The following is a 15,530-nucleotide window of genomic DNA, read 5'->3' as shown; positions in this document are numbered from 1 at the left end:
CCATATGGCTTTCCCATGCATTACCTCATTGAATTCTCACAAAATGTCTGAGGGATGGCTACTGTTAAGATTCTATCATAAGACTAAGTAAACTGAGGCTGAGACACAATAATGCATGATTCAAGATGGGACAGCCAGCAATCGATGTGAATCCAGTATCATTCCCCTTAAGCACTATGCACACTCCAGCCAAACCTGTCTACAAGTGTTTGTGAGAACCCTGAGAAAACAAGTATATAAAATATACTATATTCAGCCCCTATAGCTTGGGTTCTGCATCCATGGATTAATCCAACTGTGAATAGAAAATGCTGAATTTAAAAGAGTTATGTCTGAATTAAACAAGCACAAGTTTTTATTCTCCTCATTATTGTATAAACAATGCAGCATAACAACTATTTATATCATTTACATTGTATTAAGCATCGGAAGTAATGCAGAGATGATTTAAAGTTATAGAGGATGGGTATAGATTATATACAAACATGATGCCATTTATTTAAGGAACCTGAGCATCAAAGATTTTAGCATCCATGGAGGATCCAGGAACCAATTCCCCACGGAGCCCAAGAGAGGGCTACAGTATTTCTCTTAAGAGGCACACATACAAATGGAGAAATAAAACTGTTGTATTAAGCAGCAAAACAAAATTTGTCATACATTTGTCATTTCCAGTTCATTCATCAAACTGTTTTGCATTCATACGCAGTAAGGTGACGTGATCCTATAGCAGGCCCACTCGCTGCAGAGTGCACTAAGTTCGCATAAAGACAGAGAACTTGCAAGGGCTGGTTGTTGCTAACTGTGTACACCAACCTTATCTTCCAAGAACAGTTAACATTTCTTGAGGACAGCGACCATAACACACACAGGGTTGCGTGCAAAATGAATGCACAATTAGTACGTGTTCCACTGAATGCTTGTGGCCCATGCAGGAGCTCCCACCACATCTATTACTACCGAAGGCAAACAGCAGAAGGTCCGCTTCCTCCAGGGAGGTTTTCCAAGCCTAGACTAGCCTAGCCTTAGGTTCACCTTAGGAGCTCATGTATGAAGAACCAAGAAAAAGGTTTATATAGCTTTAATTTATGATCTCTCTCCACACCCCACCCCCCAAAAAAGCTACTAATGCACTCAGATGCAGCAGGGATTCCACTAAGGAGTCAGGATGAGCAGCTATAGAAAGAGGTAAGCCCATAAGTGTCATTACAATTTGTAAACGAATAACTTCTGGGAAATCTTAGCAATTATTATCAGAGTTTTCTTGGCAAACAAAAACTTAATAAATCCAAAAGGTCTCCATTTTCTATTTTAAAAGCAGCATCCCCAAGAAAGGTCACTGACAGAACAATTAGGAAGGAAAAATATGGTACAGACAACAGCTTGTGATGAAAAGTCACAGGATCCCCGAGTGGTAGGAGGATGAGGTAACTCAACACAAGGCAAGGGACAAGGCCAGGTGGGAGACTGCCCAGATGGATTCAGAGTCATTGAGATCTCTGATCTTCACACCCGTATTCAGCACACCTTAAGTGTTAGGTGGCACAGTCCTGGAATAACTAAGGCACATAGTTCTTGCCTTCAGAGGCCCCAGGGAGGGAACAAATCTATAACACAGTATAATCATGTGACCCCAGCAAAGGACAGAGGAGGGGCACCTGCCCAGAGAGGAGGGCCAGGGCAAGTGTCCCACAGGATATGCCTGGGTATCCGTCTGCTCCCTATGCTAACTAGGAATCTCTTCATCTAAAGCCTTTTGGTTGCTTGGACCCCAAACCTTCAGATGGATGGCTGTGCATTCTGCTGGCTTTTCTAAGAGGAAGATGTAGGGGAGGACATTTGCCTCAGAAATTAAGAATCCTAGTTGGTATGCCTGTATCCCACATGGATTGTCTGTCTCAAACCCCAGCTCCTCTCTCATGCCTACTGCTAACCTGCACCCTCGGAGCAACAGATGATAATCGCTGCCACCTACATGGGGCATATGTTCAGAAGAAACCTGCTGGAGGACTGGCACTCTCTGGCTGAGGCCACTTTTCTGCACGATTTGAAATTCCCCATGTAGATTCCAAATGCCAGCTGCCTGGCAGGGTACCCAAGTGCCAAGCTCCCTGCTGATCTCTCCATGGTGGAGGAGGGGTAAGACGCCTAGGCACCCCCACGAGTGTGCTGCTTGGGTTTGAGAACCCTTAAAGTGACTCTTGCAGACCTCTGCATGACCCCCTCTGCACTCCTCACTTGGTCACTTTGCAAATAAAACTTCTCTTTTTGCAACCAGTTCCCAGCTTTTCATTTCTATATTAAGCTGAGGAAAGAACCCACTTGGCTTTTCTGGTAACATCTTCTCTTGGAGTCCCCCTCCTGATTGCTGCAGCAGGAGTTTTCTTTCCTTAATAAATCTTGCTTTTGATCTCTGCATTGTCCACATGCCAATTCTTCCTTCAAGGGAAACAGGATCTGAGATAGTCATCTCCCTTTGCATATGAGAGGTTAACCCATCACAGAGAGAAGTGGAGAACTAAGGTCCACCATAGAGGAAGGCATCTGTGACAAGGCCTTCCTGGTTCCTTCCTGTGCCTGGACCATTTCAAATGCATTGAGCTCTGTGAGCATCTTCCATCCATGGAGGCCTCATCCCTGCAGTTCTTCTAGCATAGTTTATTTCCATCTGAAGCTGATGGGTCAGGGCCCTTTATTAGCAATAGTATATATAATAGCACCAGAAAGGAAGTCACAGGGGTGCAAGAGACTGCTACGCAATCTACGAGTTTTAAACAGCCATGTTCACATTTAGATGGAGAAGGCCTTTGAATTATTCATTCACTGAGGGAAATAATGGTATCATACCAGAACCTGACAGGGGGTATCATCCTGCCATGACAGATGCTGCTCCACGGTTTCTATGTTGCACAGAAAATTGAAGAATCACCAAATCCAATTTCAACTCGGTTAAGTATGTTGGGCCAAATCAGGATGCTGAAACACTGCATTTTTAATTTAGTTTTTTTTTCTCTGTGCTCACTGTATTAGGAGAGACAATCACACTGCTCCAGGCTCTAACTGTAAAACACCACTATTATCAGTGCACAAGAAGAAAATGGACGATACAGAGCTTCATGAACTAAATGAGGAAGAGAGTGAAGTGTTTGAAGACTCCCATAGAGGCCCCTGTATGTTGGGAAAGTCCCTACAATACTGCAGCACAGGCCCTTGCTTCAATCAAATTAGGGGCTAAACTGGGCTTTACAGATCTGTGATGCTCTTGAAACCCAATATAAAAATGAATTCTTCTGACATTTATCCAGAGAGAAGTATGCACCAGCTTTGTAAATCCCTAAAAGGCCACACCAAACACTCTGTCAGCTGTGGACTGTTTTAAGCTTGGTTCAAACTTAAACCTGTGCCTCTCACACTTTCTGGACTCAGACAAACTTCACTGCTCCACCTGTATCCCTTTTCTCTTCTACAAACCAAGACTGCCTGGCCTTGGCTTTATATTGTGGATACCTTCCCCAACTGGCCCAAATTGCATCCTTCCCATTATTCCAGGAACCAGCTCACAGCTTTCCCAGGAAGACATTTTGACTAGATATAAATTGATATTCTAATTCTGCCCAACAGGCACAGGAGACAGCATTCTCAAGCATTCTCCTCTCTCTAACCCCGTGCCTTCATCCCCAAAGATTTCCGATAATTCCTTAGAACATATAACACAACCTGTAGGTGTCCTGGGATTTCTCTCACACAGAGCTCTGCAGTCAGGATACTTCAACCCAAAATCAATAAGAAAGTGAATCTTCAAACACACAGAATTATAGTAATCATTGATAACTTCAGTGAAATAAGCACTTTGTATGTGTGAGTTTTACAGTCCTAAGTGATTTTACATTTATTATTTCCCTTAATGCTTACTACAAGCCATTCATTAATTTATTCATCAAGCAAACATTTATTAAGCATCTCTTGTGTGCCAGATCCTCTTCTAGATGTTTAAGCTACAGCAGAGAATTAAAATGTAAAAACCAAAAATGTAACCCCCCTCTACAAGGTTAGATGTTGGTAGGTACAGGTAGACAATAAAATAATCAGTGAGTATACATTTAGCATGGCACAGGGTGAGGACTGCTCAGAAGGAAAATGGATCTGAGTGATATGAAACCCCAGCGGAAGCCCTCACAAGGTAGGAGAGTAGGAACCAGAGAAAGGGAGAGAGGCATCTGTGCCCTGCCTTCCAAGCTCCTTGAAGAGGAAGAGCTCAGTGCATCGAGGGAGAATGCAGTGGTGCACTGGGAGGAAACGTGACCAAATAAATGTTCTATACTATAGCCACTTCAAATTCAGAAAAAACTGAGACTTAGTGAAGAGTATTACCCAGTAGAATTCCTTCCAAAAAATGAAATATATGCCATCTCCAAATCCTAATGGTCTCTCATTTTAGAAAAATAAGTCTTTGTAAATGGCATTAAGTTAAGGATCTCTAGATGAAGTCACTAGGATTATCCAGGTAGGCTCAAGATCCAAAGACAAGAATGCCAGAATTGCGGTGTAAGTAAGCATGCCATCTGTGACACCAGCATACCATAAAGGTATCAGTTAGTGTGCTGGCTGCTCCACTTCTGACCCAGCTCCATGCAGATGGCCTGGGAAAAACAACAAATATGGCCCAAGGCCATCTTGTCCCTGACATCCACATGGGAGACCCAGATGAAGCTTTTGGTTCCTGGCATCAGCCTGACCCAGCTCCTGCCATTGTAGCAATTTGGGAATTGAGCCAGTAGATGGAGGAATCTCCTCTTCTCTTTTCTCTTCTCTTTTCTCTTCTCTTTTCTCCTCCCTTTTCTCCTCCCTTTTCTCCTCTCTTTTCTCTTCTCCTCTCCTCTCTTCTTCTCTTTTCTCTTCTCTTCTCTTCTCTTCTCTTCTCCTCTTCTCTTCTCTCTCTTTCTCTCACCCCCAGCGTCTCTTCACAACACCTTGATTTCAGACCTCTGGATTCCACAATTTGGAGAGAATAATGTGCTGCTCTTGAAATTGCCCAAGTGTATCAGTTTCCTGTGGCAGCTTTGGAAATGTGACAGAGACTAGTACCTGAAGTTGCTCAGATCCCTGGGGAAGCCAACTGGGACGTGAACCCTGGCAACTGCACGTGAAGGTGTCCTTGGAAACAGCAGGCTGCATGTAGTTCCTTGGCATTTGTTAGTGAATTCATTGTCTCTTGCACTTATAAGGCACACCCTTCCTAACTCAAAGGCTTCTGGTCCTGAAGTACCCTGGGTTTACCTGGTCCATTCCTAGACTTAGCCAGACCATACCTGAAATAAGGAGTACCAGGTATAAGGTCATGACTGTCTGGCTTGCTTCCTATTCTGGCTAAGTAAACATTACAGGAGTGAAACCTAAAAGTACCAAACAGCATCACTGTGCTTGGACTTGAGGACAATGACTTCAAGGTTCTCATTCCCTGGGAAGAATCAATGAGCAGAATTAATCATGCTTTCATCTCTGAAAGGCACCCTGGTTACAGAGATCTCTGATAGTTTTCACTAAGGAGCAAAAGATGGTATTGGACATCTCAAGCAAAGGGAAGCAGGCGTCAGGGGATTTGAGCAACCACCCCCTGAATATACAGAGGTGCTGTGGCTGTCCTCCAGTCTCTGGGAGGGAGGCTCTGATCGGCTCTCTGCCATCCAATAAGTTAGGTCAAAACGGATCTTACATCCCAGGTCCCTTTGCTCCAAGGTTTTCCCAAGAAACCCCCAGGACAGGGTTTGAATGATGGAACTAGGTTAACAATCCTTGGGAACGCGTGCAACACAGCAAGACATGTAACCAAATTCATGCAGCTCAGCTGCAAAGACATAAGCACAGAGCATGAATTACCAGTCACAAAAGCTGATGAAACTTGTTATCACCCCATGTGACTATGTGTCAAAGTGGTTGTGCGTAGGACTGCAGAACTCCTGGAAAATGCCATTGATTAGAAAAAATTAACAAACAAACAAAAACATGATACATAGATTGTAACATCTTTTGAATCAAACTCCTCTTTTATTTCCCTGAGCAGAGAATGGCTGTGAGAATGCATACATGAAGGTGTGTGCAGTTGTTCCCCAACCAGAGGAGCTCCAAGTTGCACTTCTAGAAATGCTCTTTAACTTAACCCACCTCTCTTCCTGCTCATCCCAAACACCCTCAGCACTGCCTTCTGTAATCCAGCAAGAACAGGAACTACAGTCCTCAGGTTCACAAGACTTACAGACTTTCCAAATATTTTTAAGTTCTTTTCAAATCAAAAGAAAATTGAACTTATAGCAGAAAAATGTAGTTTAATATATGACATTAACACTGCTGCCTTTCTATGCAAGCAATGGTAGAATACACCATTGAATATCAGATCACTAGAGAAGGCACCGTGACACTCTGCAGTAGCCTTATAACTGCATTTGTTTCCACAGCATTCATTCTCTAGAGGGGTGGGCAACATCACCCATGAAATCATCTGGTCTAGCCTTGCCAAGACCATGGCAGGAGGGACTCAAAATCAATAAGCAGGCTATTTATTTTACTTTTATGTTTTGAATTTTATTTTATTTTACAGTTCCATAGTCTAGGTCCCCTCTCCCCAGTTCTTATCCCCTAACTGATTTTCCCCATGTTATTGCAATAGCATAGTCTTTCTTAAGAAGCTATAATTCCATCAGTCCGTTATTTAAGTGTGCCGACATTGCTGGTATAATGTCAGACAATCCAGCATCACATTGTCTACACATGCCCAATAGTTTCATTTGGAACCCATCTTTCATTTGGAAGCAGGTACATATTGCATTTCATCACAACATCTGGATATGGTAGTCTCTGTTACTCCATCACCATACATTCCCATAAATGAGAAGCCACAAAATAAGGTCATCAACAGGTATAAAATTAAAATAACAACAACAAAATTATAGCACCACAGAGTCAAAAAAAACATGGGTGATGAAAAGAAAATACAAAAGCCTCTTGGGTAAAATGATGCCACCATGCAATCCATGAGCCAGCAATGAATTCAACAAAAGAAAGTATTTGGAAGAAACAAAAATGAGATAAAAAAACATCAAAACACAGGGAAGCAGCCAAAAAACAGTACAGAAAGGGTTACTGAACTTAAAATTTGCATGATGGTTTCCTTATATTAGAGAGAACATACGGTATTTGTCCTTTTGGGAATGACTTATTTCACTGAGCATAATGGTCTCTAGTTGGGACCATCCAGTTGCAAATGATATAATTTCATTCTTTCTAATGCAGCAGGCTAAATTTGAATCTTATAATTTTGTATGACCCTATAAATGACACCATAAAAATCCAAATGTATCTTGTCAGGAAAAAGGTTCCCCTCTTTGCTAGGCACTTCTTTCTCAGGAACGACAGCACCCTACTGAGGCCATGGCCATTCAGATACAAAGGGTGACAGTCCAAAGGTAAGGCAAGAATGCCATCCAGAGCAGGTGCCAGGAGGGTCTGCAACAGTGTAAGGCATGTTCCTCCAGCATCATTCACCAGCTCTTGAAATCAGAAGCAACAGTTTCCCCAGCTGCCTCTTAGTGTGCCTCCTGCACATGAGCCCAGCCACAGCAGCAACCCGAGACTCCAATCCACTTACCTCCAAAGTGAGCTCTCCGTCACGCTGCCCAGGTTGAAGTCATACAGCTTCGTCAGGATAAGAATGACCTGCAATGGGGCAGGGTGTGAGGGAGAAGGGGAGGGAGGAGGAGAGGGACATAAGAGGAGGGAAAAACACAGCTACTTTAGTTTGTGCAACAGTGTAACATGCATCCTAAATCACCCACAGAAGGGTTTAGTATTTATCCTTTGAGTTGAGGGATATTATAGGATCAAGTAAGGGGAAAATTACTAATTTAATGCATCCGTATAACTGGTAGCATTTACTCTAATCCTATCAATGCTTTGTATCTGAAATAAAACATGTCTGCAGGAATTAATCGTGTATCCACAGTTTTTTATCCACATCTATCCTCCTTCAAGGTCAGACACAGACTAGCTGGCTCTGTTCACCACCAAGACCACCCAAAGATCACAGCACATACTTCCTTTTGATCTAGAGATGACTCTGGCTTCTAGAACTGCATCTAAAAGGGTCAGAGGGATCTGGGCCTCTTTCTGTCTGCATAGGAGCTTCAAAGAGATTTTCTGTTTCCTCTGGTGGGATCTTAGCAGACATAAATATGTGAATGGCATGCAGTCTAATCCCCAACATTCTGCAGTGCCATCTACCATCAACCTGTGGCATCTGTTCCACCAGGAAGCAAGCAGGTCGCTGGACTTCTGCACACTAGGACCACTTTTCTGACTCTGGCTCAAGTTCAGAAACCCATAAGGAAGCTACAGGCATCACAGACATGGCGCTGTGTGTGACATGGTTAGTGGTTTTCTGAATGGCTCTCGAGCTGTTCTGTCTAGTGCTGTGCCATTTACACCCCTCTAAATAGGGACTGGGACATCAGATGTTTCCTTGCCAGCCACACATGTATCTGGACAATGGCTCAGGCACGACTCCATATTTCGAAGGATGCTAGGTTCATGCACCTGAATCGATTTTAATCAAAATGCAGGTGCATAATACACATTACCTGCCTGCATGTGTGATAATCCAGTTACACATAATTGTGTTTATCTAAATTTAATGCACAACTCATTTCACTTTTCTCAGCTCTTTCCTATTCTACAATTTAACTTCCTCCAGTTCATTTGCACAGCAACCATTAAACTCTTTCCGAGATAATGAATTTCTGCTACCAGGATAAGACTTTCCCATTCTAGGTATCCATTTAAGATTAAAGAAAAATAATCAGCCATTATATTGAACATTTTTATGGCACTTAACTAACAACAAAATGCTCATTTTAAAATTTATTCTCATTTAGCAACCCCATGGGGGTCAACCAGACCTATGTCTATTTGTTCTATAGAAATGAACAAAAAAATTAAAGCCAGGGGATGCAAACTATTAAGGTCAAAGATAGACCATGGCAAGGTTGGCTTGGGACATTCGACTTCCCTGCAAAGACAATGACAGAGGGTATCTGATCAGTTTTCTTCATATTATGTTCCTCTAATGATAAGAGACAGGCTAGTGAGAAACACATACAATGGCTCTATGTTGACCAGTGGAACCCCTAAAGCTATTATCCTCTGACTGTAGCACAACAGCAGGAAGTGCATCAACAGCACACATCAATGGCATTGCTGCCGAGGAACAGTGGACAACCTCTCTGGCAGAGGTATCTGTAGAACAGTAGAATGTGCTAAGTAACCGTCTTATTATCACAGAATTACCATAGTCACTTGGTGCACTTATCTCGCTCACCCATGGTTAGTTTGCTAGTTTGTTTAAGTCAGACTAATCCTATCGTGAGAGTCATTCACTCCCTCCCAACAGAATGCTAGCAATGCACCAGATCATTATTGTCTGCTGAATTCACACATACACACACACACACACACACACACACACACTACCCCTTTCATTTGGACTTTTATTAGCACTTTCAAATTTACCATGTGAAAGCAGAGATAGCTATGCACAGACCAAACTGCTTTATTTATCTCCATATCAGGTCTTAAGGAATATCAGTTTTCTAATCTGAAAAAAAAAACCTGCCCTGTTCCTTAAGAAACCTAAGATATTGCAGAGCTGACAAATACACATCTTTCCTATCTTCACACCATACTGGTGCATCATCATCTGTGTCCAAACTTTTTATTAATTCCTGTATATTCCTGCCTACTGTCTAAGACACAAACCAAAGCCCACCTCTTTTAGGCAGTGGCCCTAGATTATTATAGTCAATTCTTCTTCAATGCTAAAGTTCCATTTTGCTTATAACCGAGGTACATAATTCTCCACTTAGGTACACACCAGTTTGATAGACCCTGGATTTTCCATAAATCGTCTCCTCAAGCAGATTATGAACAACTTGAGATGAGGATCAGGTTTTGAAATCTGCCTCCTTCATACATATAGTATATCAAACCTTGTTATAAAATCCTTATTTTTGAGCCAATAAAACACTGATGTAAATCAGGGACATCGGCAGGAAAGAGCAGGAAGGTAGACCACTGCTCTCACTATAAGCATAAGGAAAGTAAACCTCAGTCAGGGAAAGGATCTATGATTCAAGATCACAGCCAAGCATTATCTGGCCTTGAATAACTGCCCCCAAAGTAGTTCTTTTTCCATTCCAAGAGCAAGATGAGTGCCTAATAGCCACTGGGCAGTGTGTTTTAATGCAGATTCCCTGGCCCCAGCCAAGGGAAGGTCTGGAAGCTTCCCTTTCCCTGCAACCCAGCACCGAAAGGACATTCACAGAGTTAGAAAGAGCTGACAATGTAACCTTTAGGCTTAAGACAATCAAAACCAAGAACAAAAGAAAGCATGCCTACTGTTAGCCTTTCTCACAATCCAGAATGTTTCTCACATTATCATGGCAGGAAGGAATTATTTGAGAAGAAAACTGAACAGAGACAAAGTAAACTCATCCAATAAAGCCTTAGGGTGCTGGGCAAACACTCAGATCAGAAACAGATGCCCATAAGCCACCAAAGATGAATTTGGTACACAGGAAAGGTGTACAGGCCTGTCCTGGAGCTATCAGAAAGTTTGACTGGACTTTTAACTCCCCCACAGATAATAACCACAGAAATGGAGAGGGGGGGTCCAGTTCAAATAAGGAAAAGCAGAGAGCAAACACTACTTGAACCCCCTTCAAATACTGCACTGTGTAACTCTCAATTATCTCAGCAAACCTTTTCAATGCAATTGGTATGTAATCACTCACAACTTTACAAAAGTTCCAACGTCAAGCAACTGACCCTTCTGGCACTCAGTCCACAAGAGACAGAGACAAGGTCCCTACCCAGGCCTGTGTTACTCAGCAACACCAGTTCTGTTCCAGTGAAATGCTCCTCTACTCAGCCAGTGTCCTGTGGACTGCTGAATGCACAACTATAAACTGGAATACAGAGGAGAGAAACATGCCCTTGCCCTCAAGGAGTTTATCACTCTTTCATGAGTTTCACAAATATTTACCAAACACTTATGTGAGTCAGAAAGGCTTCTTCTAACCTCTGGGAATCAGGGTGCCCCAAACCCAAGAGCAAGGATAACTTATGTTTCTTTGTTCTTCCAGAAAGAAATAGGAAGAATCAAATCATTCAGAGACTCAGATTTAGTCTTTACTAGTTATCTTTTTGACCTAACTGGCTGCAATCCTGAGGGAGATTATTGACAGTAGGAAAAGTGAAAATAAATGAGAATAATTCATGAATAAACAACACTCCTCTCTTCTGATAAACTGTAGACACAAAGAATATTAAAGAAGTCAGGTAGGTAGGTAGACATGTGTATTTAAATGTAGGCAGAAAGGTTCATATAGAGCTGAAATGCTCACATACAGTACAGATGATTTTATTTTAAGTTGGCATATGATGTGTGCTCTAGAATACCACTCTGTCCACACATCACTTAAAGCTTTTGTCACAACGCATTATTATAATATTATTATATGTCTCTCTTTCCTGAATAACTGTGACCTGTTTGAGATCAGAAATCAGGTCTTTCAATTCTGAATTCCCAAGGTATTGCACAATGCCTGACACATGCCTAAGGATGAAGATGGCATGAGATGGTATGAGAGAAGTATGGATAAAGCACTACAGGAGATGAGAATGAAGTAATTAAGTCCAGAACATACGATCAGATCTTCAATAATAAAGGTGAACATGAGCTGGGACTTCACGTGTGGTGAGAACTTCAACGTTTTGAAATACAGACTGCTTGTTTGTATGATATATTTATCTTTCTTCTTCAATGTGATAGGGAAAAAAAGAGCCTGGTAAAAGGCCACATTCCAATGGCCAAAGTAGCATCAAAGTGGGAACAGTGCAGGCCCCCAGCAGACAGGGCATGATGTGTCGGGCACTGTACCATGTGCACACAAGCCACTCTAAGATCTGGTCAGCTGCTTCATGGTGGGAAATAAGGCACAACAAACAATGGAAGTGTATCCTTTTTGAGGTGATCAAGCATAGGCTGGTGAGTATTCTCACAGTGAAGAAGGCCATGACAACAGGCACTATCATAGTAGGGCCCATCTATATTCCAGGTAAGGGAAGTGAAGGAACAGTCAGGGCCATGCCTGGCCTCTTGAAGAAGCAGTTGGCACTCTGACTTGCCCCTTCATCTCCAGTTCTCTTATCCCTTGGTACCTTGAGTCTTCTGTCGCTTCTAAATGTTTGGGGTAGCGACTGACCAGAAATTAATTGTGGTATGTTTTGTTCTTATTTCTCTGATTCATCTATTACTGCTCCATACCAAGAATAGTAGAAATTATTGGTGATAAAATGATCAAAAGAGTGATCATTCATGTCATCACAAAATGTGCAGTCTTTCCCAACTGATTGCCTCCAAAAAGTATCTGTATTTGAACTCTGGAGCCCCAGTCCCCTGGTAACTCTGCAGAGTGATGTTTGCAGCAGGAAGCTTTTTCTACGCTCTTCATACCTTCTTCTGGCATGGGAGAAAGTAGCCACATTTCAGGGTTTCAGCATCTATGCCATCCTAGAATAGCTTTAAATTCCTTAATGTCAAACTTCACTGATTCCATCCCTCTATCTCCTGCAAGGAGCTTGCATGTGGCACAGGGATAACTCAGCACCTGGAACTACCGGGCTACACCCCAGAACCAGCCTCATTGTGTGCCACCGTGTGAGCCTGAGTAAGTTAACTGATGTTTGCAGAAATGACCCCAGTTCCCTGAAACGGGGATAATAGGACACTTCCTTCTGCCATATCACAGGTTGTTGATTCAAATCAAATCAGAGGAGCAGATCTCAAATCAAATCAGAGGAGCAGATCTTCTCTGTAAGAGGCACTCTGCAAAGACGAGTTGTAACAGACAACTTTCATCCAGAGGGAAGAATTTCTAGGAATCCTTATTTGGAGTTGCTTAGTATCTTTGAAAGTATGTCCATCCATTCTAGATCCCAGGAACACGACAGGAGGCCACTAATCATATTCAGGTGGTTCACCCAGCTCCAGTCAGATGCAGAAGTTAGCTCCAAGGGATTCCTGTCCTCTGGAAGGATAATGCATCATCTGCAAATCCATAAATCACAAGGACGACCGCCCGTGAGCACATTCACTGAAGTGAGGACCTTTAATGCCTGTAAAATTTTACTCTGAAGGAAAATTACTTTAGTTCATTAAGCATTCCTGAAATCTCAGTGCCTGTAAATTCACAGGCTTTTTTCTACAGTGGCTGTGCCCTCCCACCACATCCTTTCACTTCCTACCACGTTGCTTCTACCCCAATCCTATAACTCTCTACTCCCTGCCAATTGGAATAGGGGTATTCTAGTACTTTCCAAAATGAAGACAACAATGGGAAGAGCACCATGATTGTCACTAATATACACTGCAGGGATTTTCTGTGATAAGAGTGTATTTTAAGTTTCAGCACAGCCTTGTAAGACCCTACTTTTCCAGGGAATGGAAATTGAATCTCAACAGTCCAGAATCCAACTAGCTCAGAGTATGATAATATCTGGCCACACTCTAGGTGTTCAGCATAATACAATAAATGGTACGGTGAGTTATAAAGACAAGGAATTAGATAAGGAATAGCCAAGTTCAAAAGCATACAATGCATGCTGTACCTCATAATGTGCTCAAGGGGTGTCTGTGGCTCCAGTCAGAACCTCAGCATGACTTGTGATTTCCCTTCCTCATTACACATAGAGCAGCACAAACTCCAGGTTTTCCAATATGTATTGTTGTCTATTATAGTGCCAGTTTCACATCCTCCAATTTTTTTTATTCATTCCCCAAACCAACATATGGTCCTTCCTTCTTACCAAGTTCATGAATTCAACACTGAAGAATATAAGACATCTTATCTGCCCTGGTGAGGCTTATATTCTAGCCAAGGGATAAAATACAACACACAGGTAAATGACAAGGAAATTCGATGGTGAATATCAGATGGAAAGAAAATAAGCAGGAATTACTGATGCCCCCAGTGGTCTTGAGACTGGGTAGAGAGAGTGAAGAGATTGTTGATGGTACTGAAGACCGCACAAGGGCCAGTATGAGAAACTGGCATTTGGAGAAACTCTTGAATGATGTGAGAGACTGAGTCATGTGGTTCTCTAACATTACAAACCAGTAGGCAGAAGTACTCCTAACATATTCAAGGAATAGAAAGACTAGCAAATACAGAGCTGCACAAAGCGGAAAGTTGTGGAAATGAAGTCAAGGGATGCTGAAAGGGTTGACACAGACCTTGTCAACTCTAAGACATTGATGCCTGCTGAGGGTGTGATGGGAAGCCACTGGAGAAAGTCGTTTAACACTGAAGCTTATTGGGTTATTCTGGTTGTTGCATTGAGAAAGGGTGAGAAGAGGTGACAGTAAGTCAGGAGCAAGAGTACCATGGACACAGCAACAACAGTGGAGTAAGGGGAGTGAGAATAAGCAGGGGAAATAACAACAAGAAAATCAGCATGTAAATAAGAGAAGAGTGGAGGACGACCTTCAGCCTTAGTGCATAAGCAATCGGCAGCTTACAGCCTCAGTTTTATGAGACGGAGACTGCAGACAAAGCTTGAATGGAATCAGAAGTTTATCTTAGGACAGGAAAAGTGAAGTGTCTAAGAGATAAACAGAGATGTCAAATAGTGAGCTGGATTTATGAGTCAGCAGTTCAGAAGAAAGAGCTGAGGTTACATTTGTCACAGCATTGCCAGTGATTAGATGGTTTCTGAAGACATGAGAACAGATTCACCGAGTCAGGACTTTACAGGTCTGGGAGAAGAGACAGGAGAAGCAGTCTACTTGGACCTACCAACAAAGTGGGTATGCGTCCTCGGTGAAGAATCACCAAATGCTATCAACTGTAGAGAAAACCCTCAAAAATCAGACCACCACTGCATCAGCAGCCACTCTCAGGAGGACAGGCAGGCAGCCCAGCACTGCATCAGCACAGACTCTCTCTCAGGAGGACGGGGACACAACCCAGCAGCATATCAGCAAAGATTCTCAGGAGGACTGGGACACAGCCCAATCTGCCAACATCAAAAAGCAGCACAAGCTCAGTCTCACACCTGGCGGCAGGTTGCCTTCATTACACCCCTCCCAACTCTGAAGAGGAAAGGTTTCTTCTCATTGCAATTGCCTTCCCTGCTTGCAACAATTATGCTAGATTCAAAAGTGTTCAATTTCAGAATCTCTTATTCATTGCATGGCTTCCCATATAATATCACTTGTAACAAAGGAACTCATTTCACAGCCAGTGACATGCAGTGATGGGCATGATCCTGCAATTCACTGAACTATCCAGAAACCTGATGGCCCAGAAGCAGCTGGTCTGGTACAATGGACTTATGAAGATTCACTGACAGCCCTCGCTGGGAGCCAACACCCTTGGGAGGTTGGCGTGTTGTGCTCTGGAATGTGAATTAGAGACCAACAT

General features: G+C 42.6%; 1 protein-coding gene across 1 annotated transcript in view; it reads right to left on the bottom strand.

Annotated features, from left to right (window-relative positions):
• The window catches only part of SORCS3 (sortilin related VPS10 domain containing receptor 3), a 567,293-nt gene that overhangs the window by 375,520 nt on the left and 176,243 nt on the right, over positions 1-15,530 (bottom strand). The window contains exon 2 of the mRNA XM_004580224.4: positions 7,643-7,710. Within this exon, the coding sequence (XP_004580281.3) occupies positions 7,643-7,710 (68 nt within the window). The remainder of the gene's footprint in view (positions 1-7,642; positions 7,711-15,530) is intronic.

This window comes from Ochotona princeps, chromosome 13 (genome assembly GCF_030435755.1).
Source record: "Ochotona princeps isolate mOchPri1 chromosome 13, mOchPri1.hap1, whole genome shotgun sequence".
Lineage (NCBI taxonomy): Eukaryota > Metazoa > Chordata > Mammalia > Lagomorpha > Ochotonidae > Ochotona > Ochotona princeps.
The sequence above is the reverse complement of the archived record's forward strand: the minus strand, read 5'-3'. Positions and strand labels throughout refer to the sequence as shown.